The 26,468-nt window shown below is 41.6% G+C and overlaps 1 protein-coding gene across 1 annotated transcript in view; it reads left to right on the plus strand.

Annotated features, from left to right (window-relative positions):
- Nucleotides 1-23,387, plus strand: part of SSR1 (signal sequence receptor subunit 1) — a 112,593-nt gene extending 89,206 nt beyond the window's left edge. Inside the window, exons 7-8 of the mRNA XM_069217298.1 lie at nt 17,462-17,555; nt 22,377-23,387. Coding sequence (XP_069073399.1) covers nt 17,462-17,555; nt 22,377-22,444 — 162 coding nt within the window. The 3' untranslated portion in view covers nt 22,445-23,387. The remainder of the gene's footprint in view (nt 1-17,461; nt 17,556-22,376) is intronic.
- The last annotated feature ends 3,081 nt before the right edge of the window (nt 23,388-26,468 follow it).

Here is a 26,468-nt window from a genome sequence, read left to right on the forward strand (position 1 = left end):
TCGATGAGGATGTGATAATGCCGCAGCTTCACACGTGACCTCATCTGAGCCATATGAATCAGTTGCGCCGTGCTGATGTCAATTCCCTTTTTTTCGTGCCTTTGACCTGTAACATTTTTTCTCAACTCTCCCTTACGGTATTTTTGGCAGCAGTGAACACATTTCCTGATACAATGTCTACACTAAGGAAGTCTAGTTTCAAACCCTGTCGGAAGTATGAGGGTCAGATGTCTATCACTGATTCTCACGATGCCAGTCTTTGGTGTCTCAGCTTAGACCACAACGTCAAAGCCTGTTCTTTGTGCCAGAATATGAACCCAAAGGCATTAAAAGAGAAAGATGAAGCTCTTTGTGGCCAAGGCAAGGAACGTGAAATGAAGTCCTATGAAGTCTTAACCTCTTTCGGAGTCAGTCTCCTCACTACTCAGTCATCCAAGAGGAAGCACTAGAAGAATTGGGGGTGACAGTTCTCTACATCGATCTTCAAGATATTTATCTCTAACGGCGGTGTATCGACATCCAAGGTCGACTGACAAGACTCCATATCCTGTAGTTTGCCCGGATTGCCTTTGAGTCCAGTAAGACTACTGACTTCCCCTTTGTGTCCTGATCTGGAGCCAGAAGAGGTCCCTCCACGTCCAGTTCTTCCTCCACGAGGGATGGCTCCTCTATTAGAGTGGAGGAGTGTTGGCTCACTTAAATACCCACAGAAAAGCCCTAGAGACAAAAGATCAAATGATAATGAAGTTAATTCATTACCATTTTATGTTTTGTCAACCCATCCTGAACATTGTCAGGATGTGGCAGGGCCTGCTGAGTGGCAGCATTGGTGGGCTGTCTGCACTAGTTTATGGTGCACACGTCACTTTGGCCGGACGTCCAGCCTGACATGCACATTATAAACCTCTCAACCCAGCTGTCTTGAACACCTGGGTTGAGAGCCTGCACAGGACTCCACAGGAGATTAGAGAGAGGCTGCTCCCTGCAATCCTAGCTTTTTTCACATGCTGATTAACAGCATGTGAGAAGTGCCGGGATTGGGTAAGAGAGTTAGCTGGGGCCCTGGGCATAACCAGAAGAAGACGTCCGGGGCGAGGAAGGCGTTTCTGCAGAAAGCACGGTAAGTAACTTCTTTATTTCAGCAATTTATTTCATTTGTGATGGTGAATCTGAGGATCAAAAGACTTTGGTCTCCAGAGGAACATTTGTTGCACATCAACTTGTTGGAATTGCAGGTGATACGTCTGGTTCTCAAGGCCTTTCTCCCTTCCATTTACAGTCTGCCAGTGCATGCCTTAACAGACAATACTGCCACAGTGTGGTATGTCAACAAATGGAATTGTATTGTTGTATCTTTGTAGAGAGGCTCTACGATTTGCATAGTGGCAGATCACTTCGCTGGAGTTCTGAGCATACATGCGGTGCGGACAGTCTCATTCTGCATATAACAGCCGATCACGAGTGGCGTCTCAATCCGGACATGGTGCTTCACATATCCGGATATGGGGGACCTCCTGAGGTAGATCTGTCTGCCACTAGTGAGAAAACACACCCTGCCCATCCTTCTGCAGCCTCCAGTATCCAAGGGCACATTTCATTTGTACAAGGGTTCTCTGCTGCCTTACTTCCCACCACCCATACCCTTGATTCCTCAAGTTCTGAGGAAGATTTGCAAAGACCAGGCACACATCATATTAATAGCTCCAGATTAGCCAAGAAGGGTTTGGTATGCAGACCTCCTTCGCTTCTCTTTGTGCCCTCTGCTCGATTTCCCCCTCAGGGAAGCCTCCTCTTGCAGGGTCAAGTTCTACGCCCTCACCTCCAGAGCCTACACCTACATGCTTGGAGATTGAACAGGACAACCTGAATTCTTTCTGTCTTCCCCCTGATGTGGTGGATGTTATTTTATCGGCCAGGCAACTCTCCAACAAGTCGGTTTATGCTGGCAAATGGGGTAAGTTTGTAAAGTGGTGTGAAAAAAATTTGATTGACCTTCTGAAAGCCCATTTGTCTGATTATTTTATGTTTTGCACTTTCCCTAGCACTACAAGGTTGTGCAGTTGTAGCAGATATATGGGATATTTGTCTGCCCTTTCGGCATTACTTTCTCTACCAGACTAACCTTCCCTGTTAAGTCCCCTGTAAGGTTTATTAAGGGACCTACTAATAAGTATCCGCCCACTACATTTATCATGCCTCAGTGGGATCCTAATTTAGTACTAACTTACCTTATGGGTACGTCATTGATCCCTTACATAGTTGGTCTTTAGGAATACTTACTTTCACAACTGTTTTTCTGGTCACCATAACATCACCCAGATGTGTTGGTGATTTCCAGATATTAAGTGTGAACCCTTCCCTCCCCCCCTCACGACGTGCTATGCAGATAAGTTGCTATTGAGAACCAGGGCTGCTTTCCTATCAAAAGTGGTAAATCCATTCCACTTAGGCCAGTCTGTTACCCTTCCTACTTTCTACTCTCCTCCCTATCCATCTAAGGAGAAGGAGAGGCTTCAGGCTTAGACCTTAAAAGGACGTGAGCTTCTATATTGATAGGACACGTGATCTCCGGCTGTACGATCCGCTGTTTAATTGGCGACATGGGCAAAGTGAAAGGAAGATGGATCATCCTGTACATAAAAATCTGCTGCGCCATGGCTAACAAAGAGCCACATGAAAATATTCGAGCTCACTCCACAAGACCTAAGTCTTCTACTTCCGCTTTCGCTAGAGGTGTACCAGTAATTGACATTTGGGCCTTCTTCCACGCTTTTGCAAAGCACCATTGCTTAGACTCTGAGGTGAGGAGGGATGGTCACTTTGTCTATTCTGTCTTGCAATATTTCTTGGTATAGGCAGACAGGCACCCACCTCAGAGGTTAGGGGCTGCTTGGGAATTCTGTTAAAAAGCTGAGGAATCCACATGTATACCTATCTATCAGGAGAACAAGTTACTTGCCTTCGGTAACACTTTTTCTGGTGGTTACAGCATCTACGTGAGGATTCCTCACTGAACCCACCCACCTCCCGGTTGCTTGTCTTCTATATGACGGAAACAGATCTGTTTGAATATTTATGTATTTCATATAAGTATTTGTACATATGTATGTGGATTTTGCCATGTTGTTGCATTTGTGATGTTTGTTTCACCTGTTTGCTTCAAAGGCACAACAAAAAGTGCATGGAAACTGACTTCAGCACACAGACTAGGGCTTCTTATGGCTTCAGTGACGTCCCAGGGAGTCACATGTAGAGCCGTGGTATTATGATGTCCTCGTCACCGTGGAGAGCTATGAAGAAAGGTTTCCATGGAGTGCTGGCGCATTGGGATACTCAGAAGGTGAGGAATCCCCAAGTAGATACTGTAGCCACCAGAAAAAGCTTTACCAATGGTAAGTAATTATTCTTCAGGTATGAAGTAGTTTTTCATGCATTCCACAGAAAGCAGAATGACACACCAAAGCTAATAGACGATAGAACAAAATGCTACTGTGATTTAAAACGTTCTTAATAATGTCTCAAACTAATATTGGAAGAAGACCGAACTGAATCCACTTTCTATGTGCATGGACTATGTGCTGACTACAATAGGTTTGCCAAAGTGGTGCACACTATTGGACATGAAACCTAAAAACATACATTCTTACGCTTTGTTACATTCATAATATATTCAGTATTATCCTATAATACAGTTAGGGCCAGACCTGTTGACTTTCCCCATGCTTGTTGGGACGATGCAATTTCTTCTTCGGCCCTCTTTTCTCCGGGAAAGGCATGTTTTTGTTATGTTTTCAAATTGAATTGACTTGAAGTGTTAGCATCTTCTGCTGTGCATGGTATTAAGAAGCAGCCACATGCAGTACATCAAATGCAGCAAAGTGGGATTGGCAGATGGCTTTTACATTTTGATTATGATGTGGAGTTCATCCATAGTGACTGAGAAACTGCTTCGTATTGATTTCCAAAAATGCCTAGGTACTTCAGGATTGTCACCTTTTTGGATGCAGTCTAGAAACTATTGCACCTACTTTTGAGAAATGTAGTACAGTGCATAGTATGGGTTTCAGCAACTCCTAACAGTACTACAAGTGGCTTGTCACTGCATGCCACATTTGAATGAACTTCTCAGAAGGAAAGCACTCCTGATGTGACTGGTTCCAAGGATGGGTCCTCTTGCCTCCTTATTCCACCAAAAATGCCTGAATCATGCTCAGTTGATCAGATTTCCATAGCTCGTTCTGTAAAGTGGCTGATCTTCTAGAGGTCTGGTACGACATTCTTACTGATGATTCCATATCACCCCACCCAGATGTTTTGAAAAATCTGCTTAATTGGGGAGAGAGGTGTGGGGGGAGGGGGATGGTAAGGTTTCTGAATAAAAATGTGTGCCTATGTTTTTGTAATAGGCCCTTTTCAAAGAGATACGTCCAATTCTTCCTCTCCAAGTTAAAGGTTAGACCATGAGTAGAAGCAAGGAAACAAGGGAAGTTATATATTATTAGTCCTTCAGTCTGTTTCCCTACGTTTGGGTATTGGAGAAGTTAAGACTGTGCTTGTATTCTCTGGAGAGTATTTTTTGTGGTTATTTTCTGCTGTTCCTCCAGACCACTGTAGTAACTGTACTTGGCACTCCCGTAAACAAAGTGCCACAGTTACCAGGTGATGAGGAACTCTATATCTGTTAATCCGCTTTCACCCCGATTTCACCTGTTTTTGTGACTTCAGTTCATTTCATATCCTGGCTATGTTTAACATATACCAAAAACGCCTTTATTTATCCTTCCAAATACTTGTTTACATCCTCCAGTGAAGACATTTTGGAGCTTGCAGCTTCTACTTTTCCAGATTTTGAAATGAAATGTTTGGACAGTACTAGAGATTATTGAAAATATTTTGTCTGAACAGTTTTTGGACAGTACAATTGGTCGTTTTTGTAAAGACAGGATTCCTTGCCTTGTTCTTAACACTCTCAAAAGTTCTCCCAAGGGGAGATGGCCTTGATCTGTCTTATTCACTTAAAAATGAAGTTATACAGGTAATGATGATCAAGTGTAGATATTAAATAAGCATCATTTCACACCGTAAAAAAATATTCCCTCAGCATTAAAGGGGCTAGCATCACTAGAGTCATTACCTGTGTTCAAGCCATTTTCCAGTTGTCTTTTTGTTTTTCTAGGCTAGCAACTTCGACTTCTCAAATCTCATAAGCATGGAAACCACTCTGGTGTACCAATCCATAGTTCTCAAAGATTCAAAACCCAAGGCCAAGAGAAAAGCATCCATTTCAATCTGCTATTAATTGTGGGCTTCATAAAGTGCAGTTGTTTGGCATAACTTCATTTTTGGCTATTGGGCCAAGAAAATAAGCCTTGGTTACCGCAGGGCAAAATTCATGACTTGTGACCTCCCAGGTAAATACAGTATCTGCACTAACTAGGTTGAATAGAACATTTAAATTTGTAGGATTTCTTCCTTGCTATGTCACTGACCATTTTTGTTTTTACTTGTTGAAGAAAAGGAAGAATCCCTGGAGGAACTACAAGTCAACCAAGCTCTTATTGACACAGTACCTAAAGCTGTGAATGGTTCTGTTTCTGCAAAAGAGACAGTTGGGTCTGTACATACTGTATTCAGTATTACAATGTTGTGGACTTTCTACTCTACGATTTAAAGCTTGCGCAAACTCTAGGACAAATGCAAAACTGAGATAATAATGACAATGCTTAAGAATGGTTGTTAACACCATCTCAAATGTAATCATTACTTCACTGTTTTCGCAGTTTTAAAGCCATGCACCCTTCTCTTAAAAAGAAAAATAACAGGTGGCTTTGTGTAGATTATCGCTTTTCATTCTAAGCCTAAATCAAATGCTTTGATTTCCGCAGCGTCCATAGTAGTCCAAAACGTCAGGTAGACCTTCCATCAAGAATGCAACACACATGATCCAATCCAAGCAGGCATCCCCTGGAGCCGGGTGACGGTCATCCTTTTACTTACGATGACCTCACATAACTGAATCAAATCATCATTTACATCAACTAGAGATATCCTTTGAACCTTCCTTCGGTTCCTCTATCTGCCATCATTTCAGGCATCATTTCTGGAAAAGTTTCAAGATTGATAATCAAGTTGTCATTAAACAGATTCCAGAGAATGAAAAGAGGCTTGGGTTTTAGTACAGTTTTACCTCGTTATAAGCAGAAGCAATTTCTGCTCTTAGAGATTTGTTACACACTGACTCAGATCTAGGAGGTCAATGAGATCAGGGCTTGGATGATCACAGATGCAGTCCTCCGTCCACTTTAAGGAAGAGCTAAAAAAAAAAAAAAAAAATGAAGTACAATATAATTTTTATCACACAAAATGTCTTCTTTTTGGACTGTACTTCATTCCCATAGTGTTAAAGGTTTTGTTGGTGGGGAGTTGGTACATGTTGTCTTTATGGGTTTCATCTTGTCCTTACATAGATGATTGGATGTTAAATGATCAGTCTCACACTGCCTGCCTCTGCCTCTTTTGTGTACTATCTTCTATATGAATTGTTCACCCTTCCAACCAGATCTCTCATCTGGTTCCATCCTAATAACTTCCGCTTATAGGATTAGTTATAGGTGTCTCTGTATAGGCGTGTCTTCCTCCTGCCCCCTTCCTACACTTGTATCTCCCTGCCAGAGAATGACTTCCATACAGTGTGAAGTGGAGCATTTCTCAAGCTGTCGTGCGACTTCTGCATGGTGGTTTCAGAGGTTCTTTAGCTCTGTGGCCTTCATGTGGGCCCCACTTGCCCTGCTTCATATGCATGTTCTTCAGTGTGTATCATAAAACAGAGATTTGTTTGAGAACTGCTTAGTCCAAAGCGATCCCAGTGATATAATGAAGCTAGGCTAGCCTTATTTCAGGTTTATCTTTCTGAATCCAATAAATATGAATCACATGCAGCTAATTGTAGTAAACAGCAAAAAGTGGTATTGATGTTAATGCGTGTATTATCACAAAAATACAGTGCCCAGTACTGACCCTACCTTGACCTCTTAAAACAAATCACCACCACCTGTGCACTTAAATCAGTTGGTCAATGAAGAAAAAGTATAAAAACGTAAGAAAACACATTTCCACATTGCAAGGCTTATGGCAAATGACCTATATTATTTTGGCTTTGTTTTTCGGCTCAGTAAGGTTTGGTTCAACTTTTCTGTGTTCCCTAGGAAGCGGTCAGTCCATTTGGTATAGTCCTGCTGAATTCCTTGTCAATAAATATGACTAGTGTATTTTCCCTAAGCCCAAAGAAGATACTGCTTAGTGCTCTCAGCAGTGTAATCAGTTGCTCATGTGTAATGGCGTAATCGGAACTCATTGTGGGATCCCCAAAAGTTTTAAGATTAAACTGTTTTGGTCATAGCAGTGCATAGAATTAAGATTACATCTGTGGACCACAGTCGCGGTTGGCCATTGAAAAATAACTGACTTTGCACTATATACCATTACCTTCGATAATACCCAATTGACAAAGCCTCTCCATGGAGTGTTCAGACGATCTTTAATATTTATATGTTGTTTTTAATGCTTGCATCACTATTGCCTTAGCTGTATTTATTGCACTGACCCGAATCCACATGCCGAGTATTCGCATTTAATATTGTTTTTTGTTTTCCAGTATGTTCAGAGTGTGATGAAAACACGTATAAAAGCAAAACTGGAGAGCCCCTCCCTGTAAGGCAGTTGTATTGCAGGTTTCTCATTTGAGGCCTCAGGCCATCTATTCTGCAAAGGAAAGGTCTGATGCCCACACATTAGATAATTGAGAAAAGGCTGTGGTTTTTGGACCTATTAACATACCTGACAACAGCAATGGGAGCATGCGAAAAGATTGAGCTGCATTTACCCAGTCTGATATTGGAATCTAGAGCAAGGGAATGTAGATTGCATCAGATGCGGGGTACATAGTGAACAGATAAATATAAATATTTAGGACATTGCTCCACACCCCATAACCTTGAGCTCCAACAAATTCCAGCTCTCACTCAGTTTGGGGATACTTTGGTCGTTGCCATGACCCCTTAAAGATTGGAGCTAAGCTATGATAACGACAAATATGTAACACGAGGATCATTTCTAGTGGGCCTGCATAATCTTCAGCCTCACAGGGGTAGTGGGGTTTCTGGTCACGAGGTAGGAATGGCATGACTACACGTGTCCCAAAACATTAATGAACATTGCATCACAAGTCCATTCAGGATGTTTTGCATCAGTTACCGATCTCCACTTGAAGACCTATTTTTTGAGTCTCTAAAAGCCAAATTTCCTGTTCTTCACAAGCAGGTGGGGGATACCTGGAACTGCTGAGGAGAGCATTTTTGATAAGGGGTACGCCAGAATTGTATACCTTAACTCCGGCCCACTTGACTCCCAGTGTGGTGTGTAAGATGAAAGGCAAAACATGCACGATCATGCTGGTTGTGTGGACATCAGCCATGTGAAATTGGTAGTCAGATCTTTGCACCATGCCAGTACACCAACACTACAGTCGAGCCGAGCCAAGCATCCTCTTAGTCATGAGAGACCAGGTGCAGCTTCTTCATCATGATCTGGCACCCCATCGGATACCTGCTTGGCTGTGTAGGAATTGGTGTTCTGATCCCTTGATCTCCCTGAAGACTGCAGACCATTTTAGTGGCATCTGCAGCAGGATCCCTCATATCACCCCAAGTGTATAGAGGTTTTCTCTCTGAGCGCTCTTATAATTAACCATGCACCACATTATACTATGCCACTCCCTCGTCTCACATGTTTCTGTTTGAATCCATGCAGTGGTGATAGCCCAATGCCTCCAGTGAGCAGGCTGGCTAACCTTTTTCTTTCACTGGGGCTAGAAAAATAAATTAGAAAGTGAATTTACTGCATATTTCCTGCCAGTGGCTAGGCCTAGTATTAAAGCCATCTTTCAGCCTAAACATTAAGGTCCTATCATGTAAGATGCACCCTGATAGCAATCACCCCTGATAGACTTGTTGGTAAGGTTCAGGCCTTCATGAAATAAACATTTATAAAGGCTTGGTTGAGGCCCATTCTTGCCTTTAAAAGTCAGCAAATAAATGTCCTTAATCATATTTATCCCCAGTCTCATCACGGGGGCTGAATTGTGCTTGAGTCCAAGATGCTTAACTCTCACATTCCTGTCACAGAAAAACATTTACAATTGTTGAGGTTTGTAGTAAACCATATTCACTATCGTTACAAAGTTCTTTCTGCATTCAGCCCCCAGGATTTTTTTTTTTTTTTCCAAGTGCATGGCAGTTGTTTACTTCCATGCCAAAGATATTCATCTATCAGACAAAATTATTGGTCCTAGTTCAGTGCATACATTACTTAGCTGCAGTACTTGATACACTGGTGGAAAGAGTGTATCCTTCATAGTCCTTCATAGTAGATACTGTCTGCTATATTCCTTGAATAATGTAGCCTTCTACAGACTTTCCATTCCACAGTCGGCCAAATCGATATCTGCTGGGGTCAGTGGCATCATGCATCTTCCAAATCCTTGCTTCAGGCTGCACATGAGGCTTTTCTTCCATGTCTGAAAGATCCTGGGTGCCAATACACCGGCAGCTGGGAAGAGACTGATCCAGATGAGATGCAGTCTCTCCCTTGTGACATCCAAAGAACCTTTTAAAGGAGTGCCTTTTCAGTGGGCTATTCTTTTACAGACCATGTTGACCGATGTCCTGCTTGGATGGCGTACATGGGTCACCCACAAGTTCAACGTACATGCTACAGGAACGAGAGATTGTACCACATCAGCCTCATCGATTTGAACATTTAATTTGACAGTCAAGGCATTTCATTTCTTTTGCCCTTCAGGTCGAATTATCTCAGCATTGTATTATCTAAAGAGGAGGTTACAGTCAAGAGTTCAAAGCTAACATAGTTTGGAAATGGCTCAATAGCCTGTTGTGTGCAACTTTCTGCAGTTCTTCTTCTTTCCAGATTACATCTATAGGATTTGTCAACCATACATTAAAGAGAATGCTCTTGTGATAAGATTGGTCAAAGATCAAATGATTCCAGTAGCCGGCGTGGCCATGCCAAAATCACTCACTGAACATCTTTTTCTTTCTTACGCCTCACTTGTGTTTTGAGGCTAAATCCGACACCACAGTCTTCCACTATTAACCTTAAGAGCCTGGCTCCTGAACTTGTACAGTACGGTCATTTGAACTGTCCTCTGACCAGAACATAATTCTCTTTTAAATGGAGAAAATTCTTATTCTGATTCCATGACCAATTAGATCTAACCAGATGCAACAAAAAAGCAATATACTATTGCAACCTTCATTTGGCAAGATCAAGGCTTCAGTTCTCTCCAGTTGAGGTAGAGGCCCATTCAGGCAGAGCAGTCTACTTTAAGGTGTGGGGGGGGGGGGGGGGGGGGGGGAGAGTTGTGATCTCCGTTGCTATCCAGTTACCAAACAGACTCTCCCGGGGTAGTCTAACGCCCAGAATTGCTACAACTTCGTTTTTGGGGGATGTTCTAAATTTTCCCCATTTCAGAAATATGTAAAGCTGCTATATGAAAACAGTTTACTCAGTGAGTCGGAAATAAGAAAACAGGGCTGATGGCCTTGGGTAAACTACACTCCTTATAGGTTTCCTTCACTTTTTTCATGAAGGATGTGCTTGATCTTCTATTTAGTGCGTATAACTATTAAATATAATCGCTTGGGAAGGGAAGAGTTCCATCATCCTACCTCTCCTCCAGGTGTATCTTCATTATTGTCGTGAGCACACTCCCTCTTCCCCGGAGGAATGAGTAGGGAGTTCTTGTGACCTAATACTCTGGATACCCTTTTTTCCATTAAAAAAAACAGCCTTAGCTGCCACGGACAAAACATGGTGGGATACTGATGGAGTGTGTCTTCTTAAAGAAGCAGTGTCATTTTGCCAATACTTAGGATTTGCAGTCACTCTGCATTGCGCTATATATATATATATATATATATATATATATATATATATATATATATATATATATATATATATATATGTGTGTGTGTGTTCGATGGCATGTGTAGCTGCAGATACACATGCTGTGCACAGTCCGCCATCTGGTGTTGGGCTCGGAGTGTTACAAGTTGTTTTTCTTCGAAGAAGACTTTTCGAGTCACGAGACCGAGGGACTCCTCCCATTTCGACTCCATTGCGCATGGGCGTCGACTCCATCTTAGATTGTTTTTTTTCCGCCATCGGGTTCGGACGTGTTCCTTTTTGCTCCGTGTTTCGGGTCGGAAAGTTAGTTAGAATCTCAGAAAAAATCGTCGGTATTGTTTGCGTTCGGTATCGGGTTAGTTAGAACAAATCGACACCGAATTTTGAAGAGCTCCGGTGGCCCTTCGGGGTTTTTTCGATCCCCCGTCGGGGCCTGGTCGGCCCGGCCACGTGCGACTTCAAGGCTGATGGAACAGACCCCATTCCGCTTCTGCCCAAAATGCCATAACAAGTATCCGTATACGTATCAGCATCTGGTCTGTAACTTGTGCTTGTCCCCCGAGCACAAGGAGGATACTTGTGAAGCCTGTCGAGCGTTTCGGTCGAGGAAGACGCTGAGACCGAAGAGCCAGGAGACTACAAATGGCGTCCACGCCGACAGGTCAAGAACGTTTCAAGGAGGAAGAAGAAGCTTTCTCCATCCACGAGTCGGATTCTGAAGAACTCGACGCCGAAGAAACACCCCGAAACCGTGAGTAAGACGTCGAAAATCAAGACTCACGAGAAGTCCACAAAAGCCCAGGGGATGCCACCGCCAACAGGCCATGGCTTAACCCGAAAATTAGGTGACCGATCCAAGGCACCGAAAAAGGGCATGCTGGTGTCGAGGTCATCCGACTCCGGTCGAGATACCGCCACACAGCAACCTCGGAGCCGAGACAGCGGCTCCGAGAAAATTCGGCACGAGACACCACGCCGAAAACAAAGAAGGTTTCTTCGGAGCCTAAAAAGACTTCCGAAAAGGTTTCGGTTCCGAAACATCCAGCCTCGGAGCCGAAAACTAGTTCCTATACAGAGGAACAAGGATTAACCTCCCAATTACATAGATTTGGAGAGGAGCTTCAAGCTTTAGAGCCTGACTACACGCAAAGAAGGCTTCATATTCATGAGGACACAGGGAAGATAACCACTCTTCCCCCAATCAAAATAAAAAGGAAACTTGCCTTTCAACAAAAGGACAAGCAACCACAGGCAAAAGTGGCTAGGAAAACAACCCCACCACCGTCTCCACCACCATCAATACATGCATCACCAGCAACAACTCCACCACTGATGCACTCACCAGCTCATACTACAATGAGTCAGGATGATCCCGATGCATGGGACCTTTACGATGCTCCAGTGTCTGACAACAGCCCAGACTCCTATCCCACAAAACCGTCACCACCTGAGGATAGTACATCCTACACACAGGTGGTCGCAAGGGCAGCCGAATTTCACAACGTCACCTTACATTCTGAACCAATTGAGGATGACTTTCTGTTTAACACCCTATCCTCCACCCATAGCCAGTACCAAAGCCTTCCCATGCTCCCAGGAATACTAAGACATTCAAAACAAATATTTCAGGATCCAGTTAAAGGAAGAGCCGTAACTCCAAGGGTGGAGGAAAAGTACAAGCCACCGCCAACAGATCCAATCTATATTACAACACAACTAACACCAGACTCAGTAGTTGTCGGGGCAGCTCGTAAGAGAGCCAACTCTCATACCTCAGGAGACGCACCACCTCCAGACAAAGAGAGCCGCAAATTTGATGATGCATGAAAAAGGGTTGCAGCAAATCAATGGCGTATTGCCAATTCACAAGCACTTTTGGCAAGATACGACAGAGCTCATTGGGATGAAATGCAACATTTCATCAAACACTTACCCAAGGAGTTCCAAAAAAGAGCGCAACAGGTGGTAGAAGAGGGACAAAGTATCTCAAATAATCAGATACGGTCTTCCATGGATGCAGCAGATACAGCTGCAAGGACAATAAACACTGCAATCACGATACGAAGGCACGCATGGCTGCGCACTTCAGGGTTCAAGCCGGAAATCCAACAAGCTGTGCTCAATATGCCATTTAATGAACAGCAATTGTTTGGGCCGGAGGTAGACCCTGCCATTGAGAAACTCAAAAAAGACACCGATACAGCCAAAGCCATGGGCGCACTCTACTCCCCGCAGAGCAGAGGCACATTTCGAAAAACACCTCTTAGGGGAGGGTTTCGAGGTCAACCCACAGAAACCACAACCTCACAAACCAGGCCTACTTACCAGGGGCAATATCAGAGGGGAGGTTTTCGGGGGCAATATAGAGGGGGCCAATTCCCAAGAAATCGAGGAAAATTCCAAGGCCCCAAAACTCCTCAAAATAAACAGTGACTCACAAGTCACACAACCCCATCACATAACACCTGTGGGGGGAAGACTAAGCCAATTTTACAAACTTTGGGAGGAAATAACAACAGACACTTGGGTCTTAGCAATTATCCAGCATGGTTGCATAGAATTTCTCCAATTCCCTCCAAACGTCCCACCGAAAACACACAATATGTCAAAACAACATATAGATCTTCTAGGACTAGAAGTTCAAGCATTGCTACAAAAGGACGCAATAGAATTAGTACCAAATCTACAAAAAAACACAGGAGTTTACTCACTGTACTTTCTAATACCCAAAAAGGACAAAACTCTGAGACCAATACTAGATCTCAGAACACTAAATACCTACATCAAATCAGACCACTTTCACATGGTCACGTTACAAGACGTAATACCACTGCTCAAACAGCAAGATTACATGACAACATTAGACCTAAAAGATGCGTATTTCCATATACCAATACATCCTTCACACAGGAAATACCTTAGGTTCGTATTCCAAGGAATACATTACCAATTCAAAGTGTTGCCATTCGGAATAACAACTGCGCCAAGAGTTTTTACAAAATGCCTGGCAGTAGTAGCTGCACATATCAGAAGGCAGCAAATACATGTGTTCCCATACTTAAACGACTGGTTAATCAAAACCAACACGCTAAGACAGTGTTCACAGCACACAAAATATGTCATACAGACCCTTCACAGGCTAGGTTTCTCCATCAACTACGCAAAGTCACACCTTTTGCCGTGTCAAACACAGCAATACTTAGGAGCGACAATCAACACAGCAAAAGGGATTGCCACTCCAAGTCCACAAAGGGTTCAAACATTTCCAAAGATAATACAGGCCATGTATCCAACACAAAAGATACAAGTCAAAATGGTAATGAAACTCCTAGGCATGATGTCTTCATGCACAGCCATTGTCCCAAACGCAAGATTGCACATGCGGCCCTTACAACAGTGCCTAGCATCACAATGGTCACAAGCACAGAGTCAACTTCTAGATCTGGTGTTGATAGACCGCCAAACATACATCTCGCTTCTATGGTGGAACAGTACAAATTTAAACCGAGGGCGGCCTTTCCAAGACCCAGTGCCACAATACGTCATAACGATGGATGCTTTCATGACAGGGTGGGGGAGCACACCTCAATCAACACAGCATCCAAGGACAATGGGACATACATCAGAGGCAGTTTCACATAAATCACTTAGAACTGTTAGCAGTATTTCTAGCGCTGAAAGCATTTCAACCCATAATAACCCAAAAATACATTCTTGTCAAAACAGACAACATGACAAAAATGTATTATCTAAACAAACAAGGAGGGACACACTCGACACAGTTGTGCCTCCTAACACAAAAAATATGGCATTGGGCGATTCACAACCACATTCGCCTAAGAGCACAATTTATTCCAGGGATTCAGAACCAGTTGGCAGACAATCTCTCTCGATCACCAACAAACCCACGAATGGGAAATTCACCCCCAAATACTAAACAATTACTTTCAAATTTGGGCAACACCTCAAATAGATCTATTTGCAACAAAGGAAAACTCAAAATGCCAAAACTTCGCATCCAGGTACCCACAAGATCAATCCCTAGGCAATGCTCTATGGATGAACTGGTCAGGGATATTTGCGTACGCTTTTCCCCCTCTCCCTCTCCTTCCATATCTAGTAAACAGGTTGAGTCAAAACAAACTCAAACTCATACTAATAGCACCAACATGGGCAAGGCAACCTTGGTACACAACACTACTAGACCTTTCAGTAGTACCTCATGTCAAACTACCCAACAGACCAGATCTGTTAACACAACACAAACAACAGATCAGACATCCAAATCCAGCATCGTTGAATCTAGCAATTTGGCTCCTGAAATCCTAGAATTCGGGCACTTAGACCTCACACAGGAATGTATGGAGGTCATAAAACAAGCTAGAAAACCTACCACTAGACACTGCTATGCAAATAAGTGGAAAAGATTTGTTTATTACTGCCATAATAATCAAATTCAACCTTTACACGCATCTGCAAAAGAAATAGTAGGATACTTACTACATTTGCAAAAATCTAACCTAGCTTTCTCTTCCATTAAAATACATCTTACGGCAATTTCTGCTTACCTACAAATTATGCACTCAATTTCATTGTTTAGGATACCAGTCATAAAGGCGTTTATGGAAGGCCCAAAGAGAATTATACCACCAAGAACACCACCAGTTCCTGTATGGAACCTCAACATTGTCCTAACACGACTCATGGGTCCACCTTTTGAGCCCATGCACTCTTGTGAAATGCAATACTTAACGTGGAAAGTTGCATTTTTAATTGCCATCACATCTCTAAGAAGAGTGAGTGAAATTCAAACATTTACCATTCAAGAACCATTTATTCAAATACACAAAAATAAAGTTGTTCTACGGACTAATCCTAAATTTTTACCAAAAGTAATCTCACCGTTCCACTTAAATCAAACGGTAGAATTACCAGTGTTCTTCCCACAGCCAGATTCTGTAGCCGAAAGAGCATTACATACATTAGACATCAAAAGAGCACTAATGTACTACATTGACAGAACAAAACTAATTCGAAAGACAAAACAACTATTTATCGCCTTTCAAAAACCTCATACAGGAAATCCAATTTCAAACAAGGCATTGCTAGATGGATAGTTAAGTGCATTCAAACCTGCTATCTTAAAGCTAAAAGAGAACTGCCTATTACACCAAAGGCACACTCAACCAGAAAGAAAGGTGCTACCATGGCCTTTCTAGGAAATATTCCAATGAACGAAATATGTAAGGCAGCAACATGGTCTACGCCTCATACATTTACCAAGCACTACTGTGTAGATGTGCTAACTGCACAACAAGCAACAGTAGGTCAAGCTGTATTAAGAACATTATTTCAAACTACTTCAACTCCTACAGGCTGAACCACCGCTTTTGGGGAGATAACTGCTTACTAGTCTATGCACAGCATGTGTATCTGCAGCTACACATGCCATCGAACGGAAAATGTCACTTACCCAGTGTACATCTGTTCGTGGCATTAGTCGCTGCAGATTCACATGCGCCCACCCGCCTCCCCGGGAGCCTGTAGCCGTTTAGAAGTAGATCTTAAACATTTGTACATTTGTAAATATATTACTTAAAACTTTATTATGTACATACGCATTCACTCCATTGCATGGGCACTATTACTAGCATACACAACTCCTACCTCACCCTCTGCGGGCAAAACAATCTAAGATGGAGTCGATGCCCATGCGCAATGGAGTCGAAATGGGAGGAGTCCCTCGGTCTCGTGACTCAAAGACTTCTTCGAAGAAAAACAACTTGTAACACTCGAAGCCCAACACCAGATGGCGGACTGTGCACAGCATGTGAATCTGCAGCGACTAATGCCACGAACAGATGTACACTGGGTAAGTGACATTTTATATATATATAATGATTATTAATATTTTTTTGTGGTTTTGTTGTGTAGGAAGAGGGGTCTCTAAATGTTTTTCTTATCGCTATTATTTTTTAGTGATTCTTTTTTAAGAAATAATTATCTTTTTTTAAAGAGTAAATTAAATTTGGCTTCTGTAGCCTTCTAAATAAGCTGCCAAAACCATACATACAGCGTGTCTTTTAAAACTTTTCTTTTCTCTTGGTAAATAGGTATACATTCAGTTACTATATACATACATTCTCCTGAATCCAGCATGTGGGTCTCTAATTTAGTCCTTAGGGCAATTATTGAAGAGTCCAATGGCAAGTAGGATTTAGAAACCTTGTTTGTGTCGGGCCTGTTGGGGCACGGGTGGAGTTGAAACATAAATGCGGGACTTTGTTTTCCCAGCTTCAAGAAGCCTTAAAATCTTGGCAAATGACTGCAACTACTCTGGTAATTCCCCAAACTGCTTTCTTTCTGACTTATTCATGCAAGCACTCGTAAAAATATCTAGTAAATGAAGGAATGTTTGAATTTAGTAGATTAATATTTTTTTATTATATATTTTATATTATAATTTTTTTTTTAACAGAGAAAGAGACCGGTTCAGAAAGTTGAGATGGGCACAACTAGCCAGAATGATGTGGACATGAGCTGGATTCCCCAAGAAACTTTGAATCAAATTAGTAAGTGATTGTTTAAGTGATTCATAAGCCGACATGCTAGATATTAAAATTAAGCTATTTTTCTTAATGTGTTATTATCTTACATTACTAATGTTACAAGATCCAAACATTAACATTTTTACATGTACGTTTTACATGCCTATAAAATTTTGGCAAGCAACATTTGTTGTGAAATCCAACTGTGCATTAGTTTTAAAATGTACGTTCATTAGCAACTTTGATTGTTTTGCTTAAGATATTTCTGTATACGTGTGTGTAGTTTTAAATCTTTTGCCAAATATCTATAAACAATTTTTCTAAATGCTTCTTTGTATGCTTTCACAATTATGCTGGCTGTTCTGTAATCTGTCCTACTGTCTTCTCTGTTTTGCTTCCTCGCGGCTTCAGTGCAGAGTAGACGAGGTGAGGAAATTGAACTTTGTTGCTGCAAATTTAAAATTAGTTTGTTATTATTGTGCTTTGCTAAGTATGTTTTTTTTTAATGCAGTTGCTCTGGCTAATTAGTGGGATAGTATGTTCGTATGAGATGGGGGGGTCTCCAATGTGCATTTTGTGACTGCCAGTAGCCCTTTAGCTACTGGTGTAAAACTCTCACACCTGGATCCCTGCCCAGTATGCCGTTCAGGAGGTCTGGAGAAGAGCAACGCTGCATCCTGCGCTTCTTAGCCTCTTGAACCGTGAAGTGGAAGACTATCCTTTGAGTGCTATGACCTTTAGAGCCCAGGTTTTCTGAAAACAAAAGTGCATAGTGCACAAGCTATGGATTGTTCCACTAGAATGCAAAATAGGAGTGAGTGCTGCTACATACCTGGAGAGCAGAATAATTGGTGGTTTTAAGACATTGCTTTGTGACCTAGAAATTACTTGATACAGATCAAGCTAGTGGAATCCACCCTTTACCATCTAGCTTGGCGCCTTCATCAACAGATGATGGTACTTCAATAAGGCATACATGACCTAGATTTAAATGGATGGTAAAGTTATTGTATTCAATAGTAATCGAACTCTATGCACCTAATGAGCTCTTGAGTAAAGAGGAGGGAGAGCCTATCCTCGTTCCTAACTAACTTTAAATTTGTCTATTGATTTAGAGTGGGGGGGGGGGTCAGTGTAAGGGTTTTTAATAATTTCTGCAATTCCTAGTCCCCTTTTCGAAAATTGTCCACATTGGACTAAAATTAATTGTGCACAATCACTTTATTGGAATAAATATTAAACATGGCTTTATAGAGCAACAAAGGTGGCTTCCATGTTCAACAAAGGTGACGGTTCAAATCATTGAGACCACCTGCGTGTCTTAATTTTTTTTATCAACTGTTTACTTTTTTTCCCCCAGAAACCTCGCTTTTGAAGGTGATACACTCAAAGAATATCAATCCCATCAACTATTAACATCCACAATCAAGAAAAAGGGTTGTGCAAAAGGAAGGCTGACAATTTTTTTAAGTTGTTATAAAATATCTATTTATGGTAGATCATTTTCTTCAATTGAGTTAGTAGAGCTAAATATACAACAGAAGGACTGTTCAACAATAAGATTTTAACAGTTGATGTGTGTGCTCCTTTCAGCAATAAGAGCAAAAGACACAATTGATTCGTTTAATTTCTAATAAAAAAAATCTGTATGTTGTTAAACCCTGCAGTTTGCTTATAAGCAGAATGTATCTAGGAACAAACAAAAGTTCTTGCTAGGCAAAGAAATGAAACAACTAAAGTGTCAAAGCATAAATCAATTTAAAAAAAAAAAAACTTTCAACATCCAAAGATCCACGCATGCTGATTGCAGTTAAAAATACATGCTTAGGAAATGTGGGAACGTGTCCGTCTAGCCTAATATCCATCAACTCCAGGATGTTCTGGAACCTAATAATATTGAAGGGCACACCACTAGACCTAATTCATATTTCATAGCAGCCAGGTCCAAGACAAGTTTGGTAACTCAATTATTTATCACAGTAAATACATGTTTATGAACACATTTATTGACTTATGTACAGTAGGTGTTTACATTGTACGTTCGTATTTGTAAAACACAGTGGTATTCTGTGTTAAATAGCATGCATCCTTCTATCTGGTCTATGGTGCACTTTATAGGGAAAGCCAAAAAAGCCTATGCTAAAACATTCCATATGCCACACTTTTACTGCACCCACCGAATCCCCTCTTAGTTTGTGACACTTTTACGACACTATATTTTTTCCCTTGAGTTCTCAAGGGCTAAGAAGTGATTATTGCCTTATGCCCGAGTGTCTTCATTTTGCCAGTTCCTGGCTATATCCGTTTCCACAGTAAATAGGTTAGTGTACAGACGTCCTCTTTGAATGATAATCTACGTTTGATATTATCAAATGTATAAAGTGTGATTCAATCTATTTGGAAATCTGGTGCCGTAGGGGCCGAGTATCATTCCAGCTTCGATATTTTAAAGAATTTTCTGTTTCTGGAGAGTAGCATTGTTTCTTCCCAACCCACCTCTCCCCACCCGTAATAATTGTTTGAACTATGTAATGACTTTATTTATTAAGCAGTTATACATCACTGTTTAAAAGACGAATCGCATTCCCCAAAAAACGATTGCTTTCATAGTGTTGTTGAACAGTGCAAAATTATAGGCAAAACTACTACTGTACGGTTTGGAGGGATTGGACAACAATAATTAGCTGTTAGTCTTTCGCAAAAATAATGAAACCGTGGCCATATCATGGCAATAAGCGGAATTGGGTCAAGGGATTGACAAAGACAAGGAGTTCATATGTATGTTTTTTTTCAGCAGTGCTGCTGTACTGGATTGTGTCAATTACAAGCTGCTCCGGCAGAAACTTCACAAATAGGATCATCTTTTAAAAGTCATTGATTTGCTATATATCAACACTTGGGTCAGGATAAATACCTGCTATGGAATGAGGATTACAGATGAAACATTTATTCATCGAGGCTTCAGCAAACCTGTGTGTCACCTCTTATTAACCAGTAGACAGCTGATCATCAGAACGCATTAAAAAAATATAAAATTGTCCCTTCCCAAATTAGGGGGTGGCGGGGAATATTTAACTTGAGCCTTCAGTATGTTACTGACAGTGTTCATTAGCTCAAACCCATTTGAACACACTTTACTCGAAACAAGACTGTATACGAGTACATCTCAATCTGCCAGTCCTGTTTTGAAATGTATTCCAGCAAGATGTGGGTCATCATTAGGGTACACTTTTGAGAGCAAAATGGGCCCTGGCTTCGTAAAATCCGTGGACCTTGTGTTAAAACCATCTTCCCATTACAAATTCGAGCTGATTGGCTCAGCTGCGGTTAGTTTGTGGATAATAACACCCTTTTGGGTCTATATTCTAAAAATAGTAAAACCGTGATCCAATTGTCTTCAGTGTGTTGAAGGTTATTTGAAAAATCGCATTTGTACCAGTCTGCCTTCACAAGTCCTAAAGGGACTCTCCATGGTACACTAATTTGGAGTCTCTTTTTGTTTAAGTTAATACTGACGGATTGAAATGTGCAGACGTCGTTCATTAGTGGCATTGATACATTTAGTAGAACTGAACTGTAGATTCAAACCATACTTGGTTAAATCTTTAAATATAATAATAACTATACATTGCTTTCCAAGAGTGTATCTTCTGCAGTTGCTTAGAGCCAAACGTAGTGATTGATTAAACTATAATTTAAATCGTACTTGTTGCAGATTCTGTGGGATATTTTATGAAGCTTTTGTTCATCTGGGCTGTTTTTGCAGTAGACGAGTCTTTGCCAAGTACTGGCTGTGACCTGTATTTTTGAAGCTTTTATAAGAATGTGCCAGGAGGTAGTATTGATTTGTTTCTTTGATAGCACTTTTTTTTTTTTTTTTTTTTTTTGGGCAGACTTGCAAGATTTTTAAAACTGCTAATTGTATTCTATATGTTTGAGAGTTTAAGTTGTGTGGTGATTTTCCAGTCACACAATACAGCCATGTAGCGTGCCATAGTGGGCTATACATGCCATTTAAGGCCCAGTCCAGCGTTATAAAGGCCCAAGGCGAGTGCCTTTTATCAAGAGAGTGGGGTTTTAATGTATAGCCCGGTTACAGAGGGTTATAAGGCTAATAGAACATTCTGCCACTAGAGGGGAGAATGTCTTAATAAATACAGCAAAGGTCTCTTGGGGCCTGAGAAGATTGAAATCCCCTCTGGCTCCGTGAGACATTTGTTCACAGCAACAGCTGTGACCAAAAACATTGGAATGTTGGCGCTCCAGGCTACTTCCGGCCATTAGAAGTCCAGAGCACTCCATTGTTTTCATTGGACCTCCCAACATTCCAATATTCTAATTAAGGATTATAATTGTTCAACAGAACTTTACCATCCTTGGAATAAAGGTAGAACTTGATTCAAGGAAGAACCTTTTGTGATTTGGTGAAAATTCACTTAATTCTTTGTAAAATATTTTCATCTGGCTGCTATTACACCATTTGAGTGGTTCGAGAACGTTTTAAAACAATGTTCATTGGTAATGGTTGTGCTGTGCATGTTCTGGGGGCTGGATCTAGGGCATGTCAGAGTGTACCTCTTGAACCCAGTAATGCTTTTCACAGCCAGATGCTATGCACAGCAAGTCCTTGCTTGTGTCAGGTTATATATCATTGTGAAACCTAAAGACAAAACATTAGGGTTGTTGCATTTCTATACTCTGGAACGAAATAACATTTGTTATAAAAGATTACATTTACATTTATTAGTAATGGTGACTGCTGCATAGACCATTTGCTTGCATCTTGATGGAAATAAATACGGTGGCCATGTTCAGCTGATACATGCATATATTTTTTTTTCATAGACAAAGCTTCACCAAGGAGGTCGCCCCGTAAGAGAGCCCAAAAGAGATCGGCAGGATCTGATGAGTGAATACTAAGCATGAATAGTTAATATTTCATTAATCCTGCTTTCCATCTGCCAGAATCCAGATGGTGCCGAGAAGCAATGTCAACCTAGCAAGAGGAGCCAGTTTAACATTTGGACTGCGCAGTTATTTTGACTGCAGGAAATTGCTGGATGTGTGCGCCATTTAAAAAAAATAAATTAAGTTAAAACATCATTTTTTCTACTCAAGGTACTTATGTTCTTTTTGTAAGTTACCGGCCCACGTGGAATCATTGCAATGCGTGATACTTGCCTTTGGAATTCTTTGTCATCCTATGAAACATGCTGCCCTTATGTTTTTTTTTCCCTAAACCTAAAGGAATGGTGAAGTACTGTGATCATATTGTCTTCACTGTGTTGAAGGATCACATCCTGTCTTTCCAAGCTTCCCTCCGCTTAATTTTTCGCACTACACGGATTTTGCAAGACTGTTTGAAAATATATGCCCATTCCTTTTTATGGCGATATGTAATTCTAATGACACACTGTTTTTCAGCATCGCTCTTCTAGCTGCTGTGGAGCTTGCTCACTGCGGTGCTAACCTTTTGGCTGCTGAAAACGATTTTATGCATGTGGAGTATTGAAATTACATGTGTGCAACTGGTCCCAGATAGAAATGTTAAACTTCGGGGGGAGGAGGTTATTTGAAAATATTTTTTTGTTAAATGTTGTTCATTGACTGACTTAGATTGCAAAATCACTTTAAATAAATTTCATGTAATTGTTATAATTCCCTGCCATGCTCGCCCTTTAAAGCACGACCAATTACCATAATAAAAGCAGATTATTTTTTTCTATGCCATGAACATGCAAGTTAAGTTTGTAAATTGGACAGAGACTACAAGGTATCTGTAAAGTAAAACGTTTTGTAAGTCAAGTCGAAGTGCAGTTGTACAAAGGATTTCTTTAATTAAAAAGGTAAATCAAACTCTTCGGTCCTTCAGTTTTGTGAAATCAAAAGTGCTAATACTTTTACACGACTGTTAAATGTCCTAGTTTATGTTCATTAAGTGTTCATCAGTCAGTTCACAACATTGAATTGTGTAATGAAGGCGTCAATACATTAGTCAGCTTTACGTACCTTGAGAAAAAAAAAAAAAAAATGGAAGCATTGAATAAATAGATTAGAGAACATCACTGGAACACACTGAAATCCTTTCAACTTATGAATAAGCACCAGTTTACAACCGTCGTAACATGTCTGGTTCCTTATTTGCATCTACCTGGCAGCCCTCTTTCATTAGAAGCCTTTTGGCAGACATAGGTTTAGTGCTACTAGTGGTGAGTAGAGCCTTCATCACAATTCTTCTAGAAACCTGGAGCCAGCCCAGACGTTCCAGTTCCAATTCACTGTCCTCTCGAGTCCTGAAATGGATTGAAGTGAAGTAGTTGCAGGCGTTCATTGAGACCATTAAAACACCATATCCTTTCCAGATGATTCCAGTCCTTGTTGAGTTCCTAAAATATGAATTTCAGTGTTGGTAACAGATGATGTTATGCATGAAGCACTGGTGTGCTCAGTCTTTCAGTTTTGAATCCCCTAATCTTTTTAGGAGGCTTTGCAGGTAGGGCAGGACATTCTCCTCCAGGCGATCGTCATTAGTAGTTGTTAGAAAAAAAAAAGTCCGAAGAGGACAGTCCGGTCACGGCAGGACAGCACGTGAATATGCCTGCCCCTGTCCAATCCAAGCCCAAACACAAGGCCTCGGGAACGCCACTGCCGGAAGGCCATGTCTCCTCTTGCAAGAAGACTTCTGGTGACCAACCAACAACTTTGGCACCAAGAAAAGCCACGCCATCGAAGCCTTCGGACTCGAGCCGAAGCACAGGCTCTGAAACAGGCAAACAACGACCCATCTAGTCAAAGCCTCACAAATCCCTGTCTGAGCAGAGGCCAACATCCACTCCAGGCCTTTCGATCCCGAGAAAACCGGCTTCGGAGCCGGAGAGACCCATCTACACAGAAGAGCATGGACTTTCAAAATAACTTAGATAGCCATAGATTTTCGGAGGAACTCACACAAATGGAGGCATTTGATGAAAGGCACGCCAGAATTCATATTCATAGACACTGGCAAGATCCTAACGGCACCTCCTCTGAAAACTAAGAGGAAGCTAGCCTTTCAAGGACAATTGGACACCGATCAGCCATCAGCTAAAGTACCAAGGCCCACACAAAAAACTCCGCCTCTGCAATTCTCACCTCATCAGTCTCCTGCTCATTCTCCTCACCTGACTGTCTCTCCACCTACTACCCCTCCACCTGCACAGTCTCCAGTACACTCTGCAGAGTCACACGAAGACAATATCGACCCATGGGATCTCTACGATGATCCCATTTCTGATAACAGCCCAGACTGCTATCCTTCAAAACCATCGCCACCAGAAGTTAGCACTTCATACACTTAGGTTTTAGCTAGGGCAGCGTCATACCATAACGTAGCCATGCACACCAAACCTCTTGAGGATGGTTTTCTCTTGAATACATTATCCTCCACTCTCACTACTTACCAGTCCCTTCCCACGCTTCCAGGCATGTTGAAACACGCACATCACATTTTTTGAGAGCCAGTTAAAGCCAGGGTCATCACTCCCAGAGTGGAAAAGAAATATAAGCCGCCTCCCTCTGATCCGGCATTCATTACCCAACAGCTACCTCCTGATTCCGTAGTTGTCAGTGCGGCAAGGAAGAGGGCCAACTCCCAGTCATCTGGTGATGCACCACCACCAGACAAGGAAAGCAGGAAATTTGATGCTGCTGGTAAAAGAATGGCATCGCAAGCAGCTAATCAATGGAGAATAGCCAACTCCCAAGCACTACTGGCTAGGTATGATAGGGCCCACTGGGACGAGATGAAAGATATCATCCAGCATCTCCCAAAAGACCAAAAAAAGAGAGCACAGCAAATATTCGAGGAAGGGCAGGCTTTTACTAATAACCAGATTAGGTCAGCTCTAGACTCAGCAGATACAGCAGCTAGGACAATCAATACTGCTGTCACCATTTGGAGACACGCATGGCTTCGGTCGTCTGGGTTTAAACCAGAAATCCGGCAGGCTGTCCTTAACATGCCATTTAATGAGAGACAGCTTTTTGGCCCTGAGGTTGATACTGCCATCGAAAAAATGAAAAAGGACTCAGACACTGCTAAAGCCATGGGTGCTCTATATACTACACAGTATAGAGGTTCATTTCGAAAGCCTCAATGCAGGGGTGGTTTTAGAGCCCAAACATCTGAGGCATCCACCTCGCAATCAAAACCAGCCTCTGTACCAACGAGGTGGGATTAGAGTAACTTACAAAGGCCAATTCCCCTGAGGTAGGGGAAAATATCAGCCAACAAAACAAACCTCACACACAAAACAGTGACTTGCTCCACATCTTCCCTCATCACACTTCTCCTGTAGGAGTAAGACTGCAAATGTTCCACAAAAATTGGTTACCCATTACAACAGACAATTGGGAATTATCCATTATCCACAATGGTTACTGCATAGAATTCGCACAAATTCCTCCAGATATACCGCCAAAACCACACAAACTGTCCTCCCAACACATCTCCATGTTGCAAACAGAACTACAGTCACTATTACTCAAAAACGCCATAGAGCTTTGTACCACAACATCAAATAGGAACAGGGATTTAATCCCTGTACTTCCTTATTGCCAAAAAGATGGAACCTTGAGACCAATGCTAGATCTCAGAACTCTCAGTCTTTACATCCTATCAGAACACTTTCACATGGTAACACTACAGGATGTAGTCCCACTGTTACAACAACAAGATTTTATGGAAACATTAGACCCCAAGGATGCGTATTTTCACATACCCATCCATCCAGCGCACAGAAATATCTCAGTTTTGTAATACAAGGAAAACATTACCAGTTCAAAGTGTTACCCTTTGGGATAACAACAGCTCCCAGAGTATTTACAAAATGCCTTGCCGTAGTGGCAGCCTACATAAGAAGGCAACACATCCTCGACGACTGGCTAATAAAATCCAAC

Source organism: Pleurodeles waltl, chromosome 2_1, assembly GCF_031143425.1.
Source record: "Pleurodeles waltl isolate 20211129_DDA chromosome 2_1, aPleWal1.hap1.20221129, whole genome shotgun sequence".
Taxonomy (NCBI): domain Eukaryota; kingdom Metazoa; phylum Chordata; class Amphibia; order Caudata; family Salamandridae; genus Pleurodeles; species Pleurodeles waltl.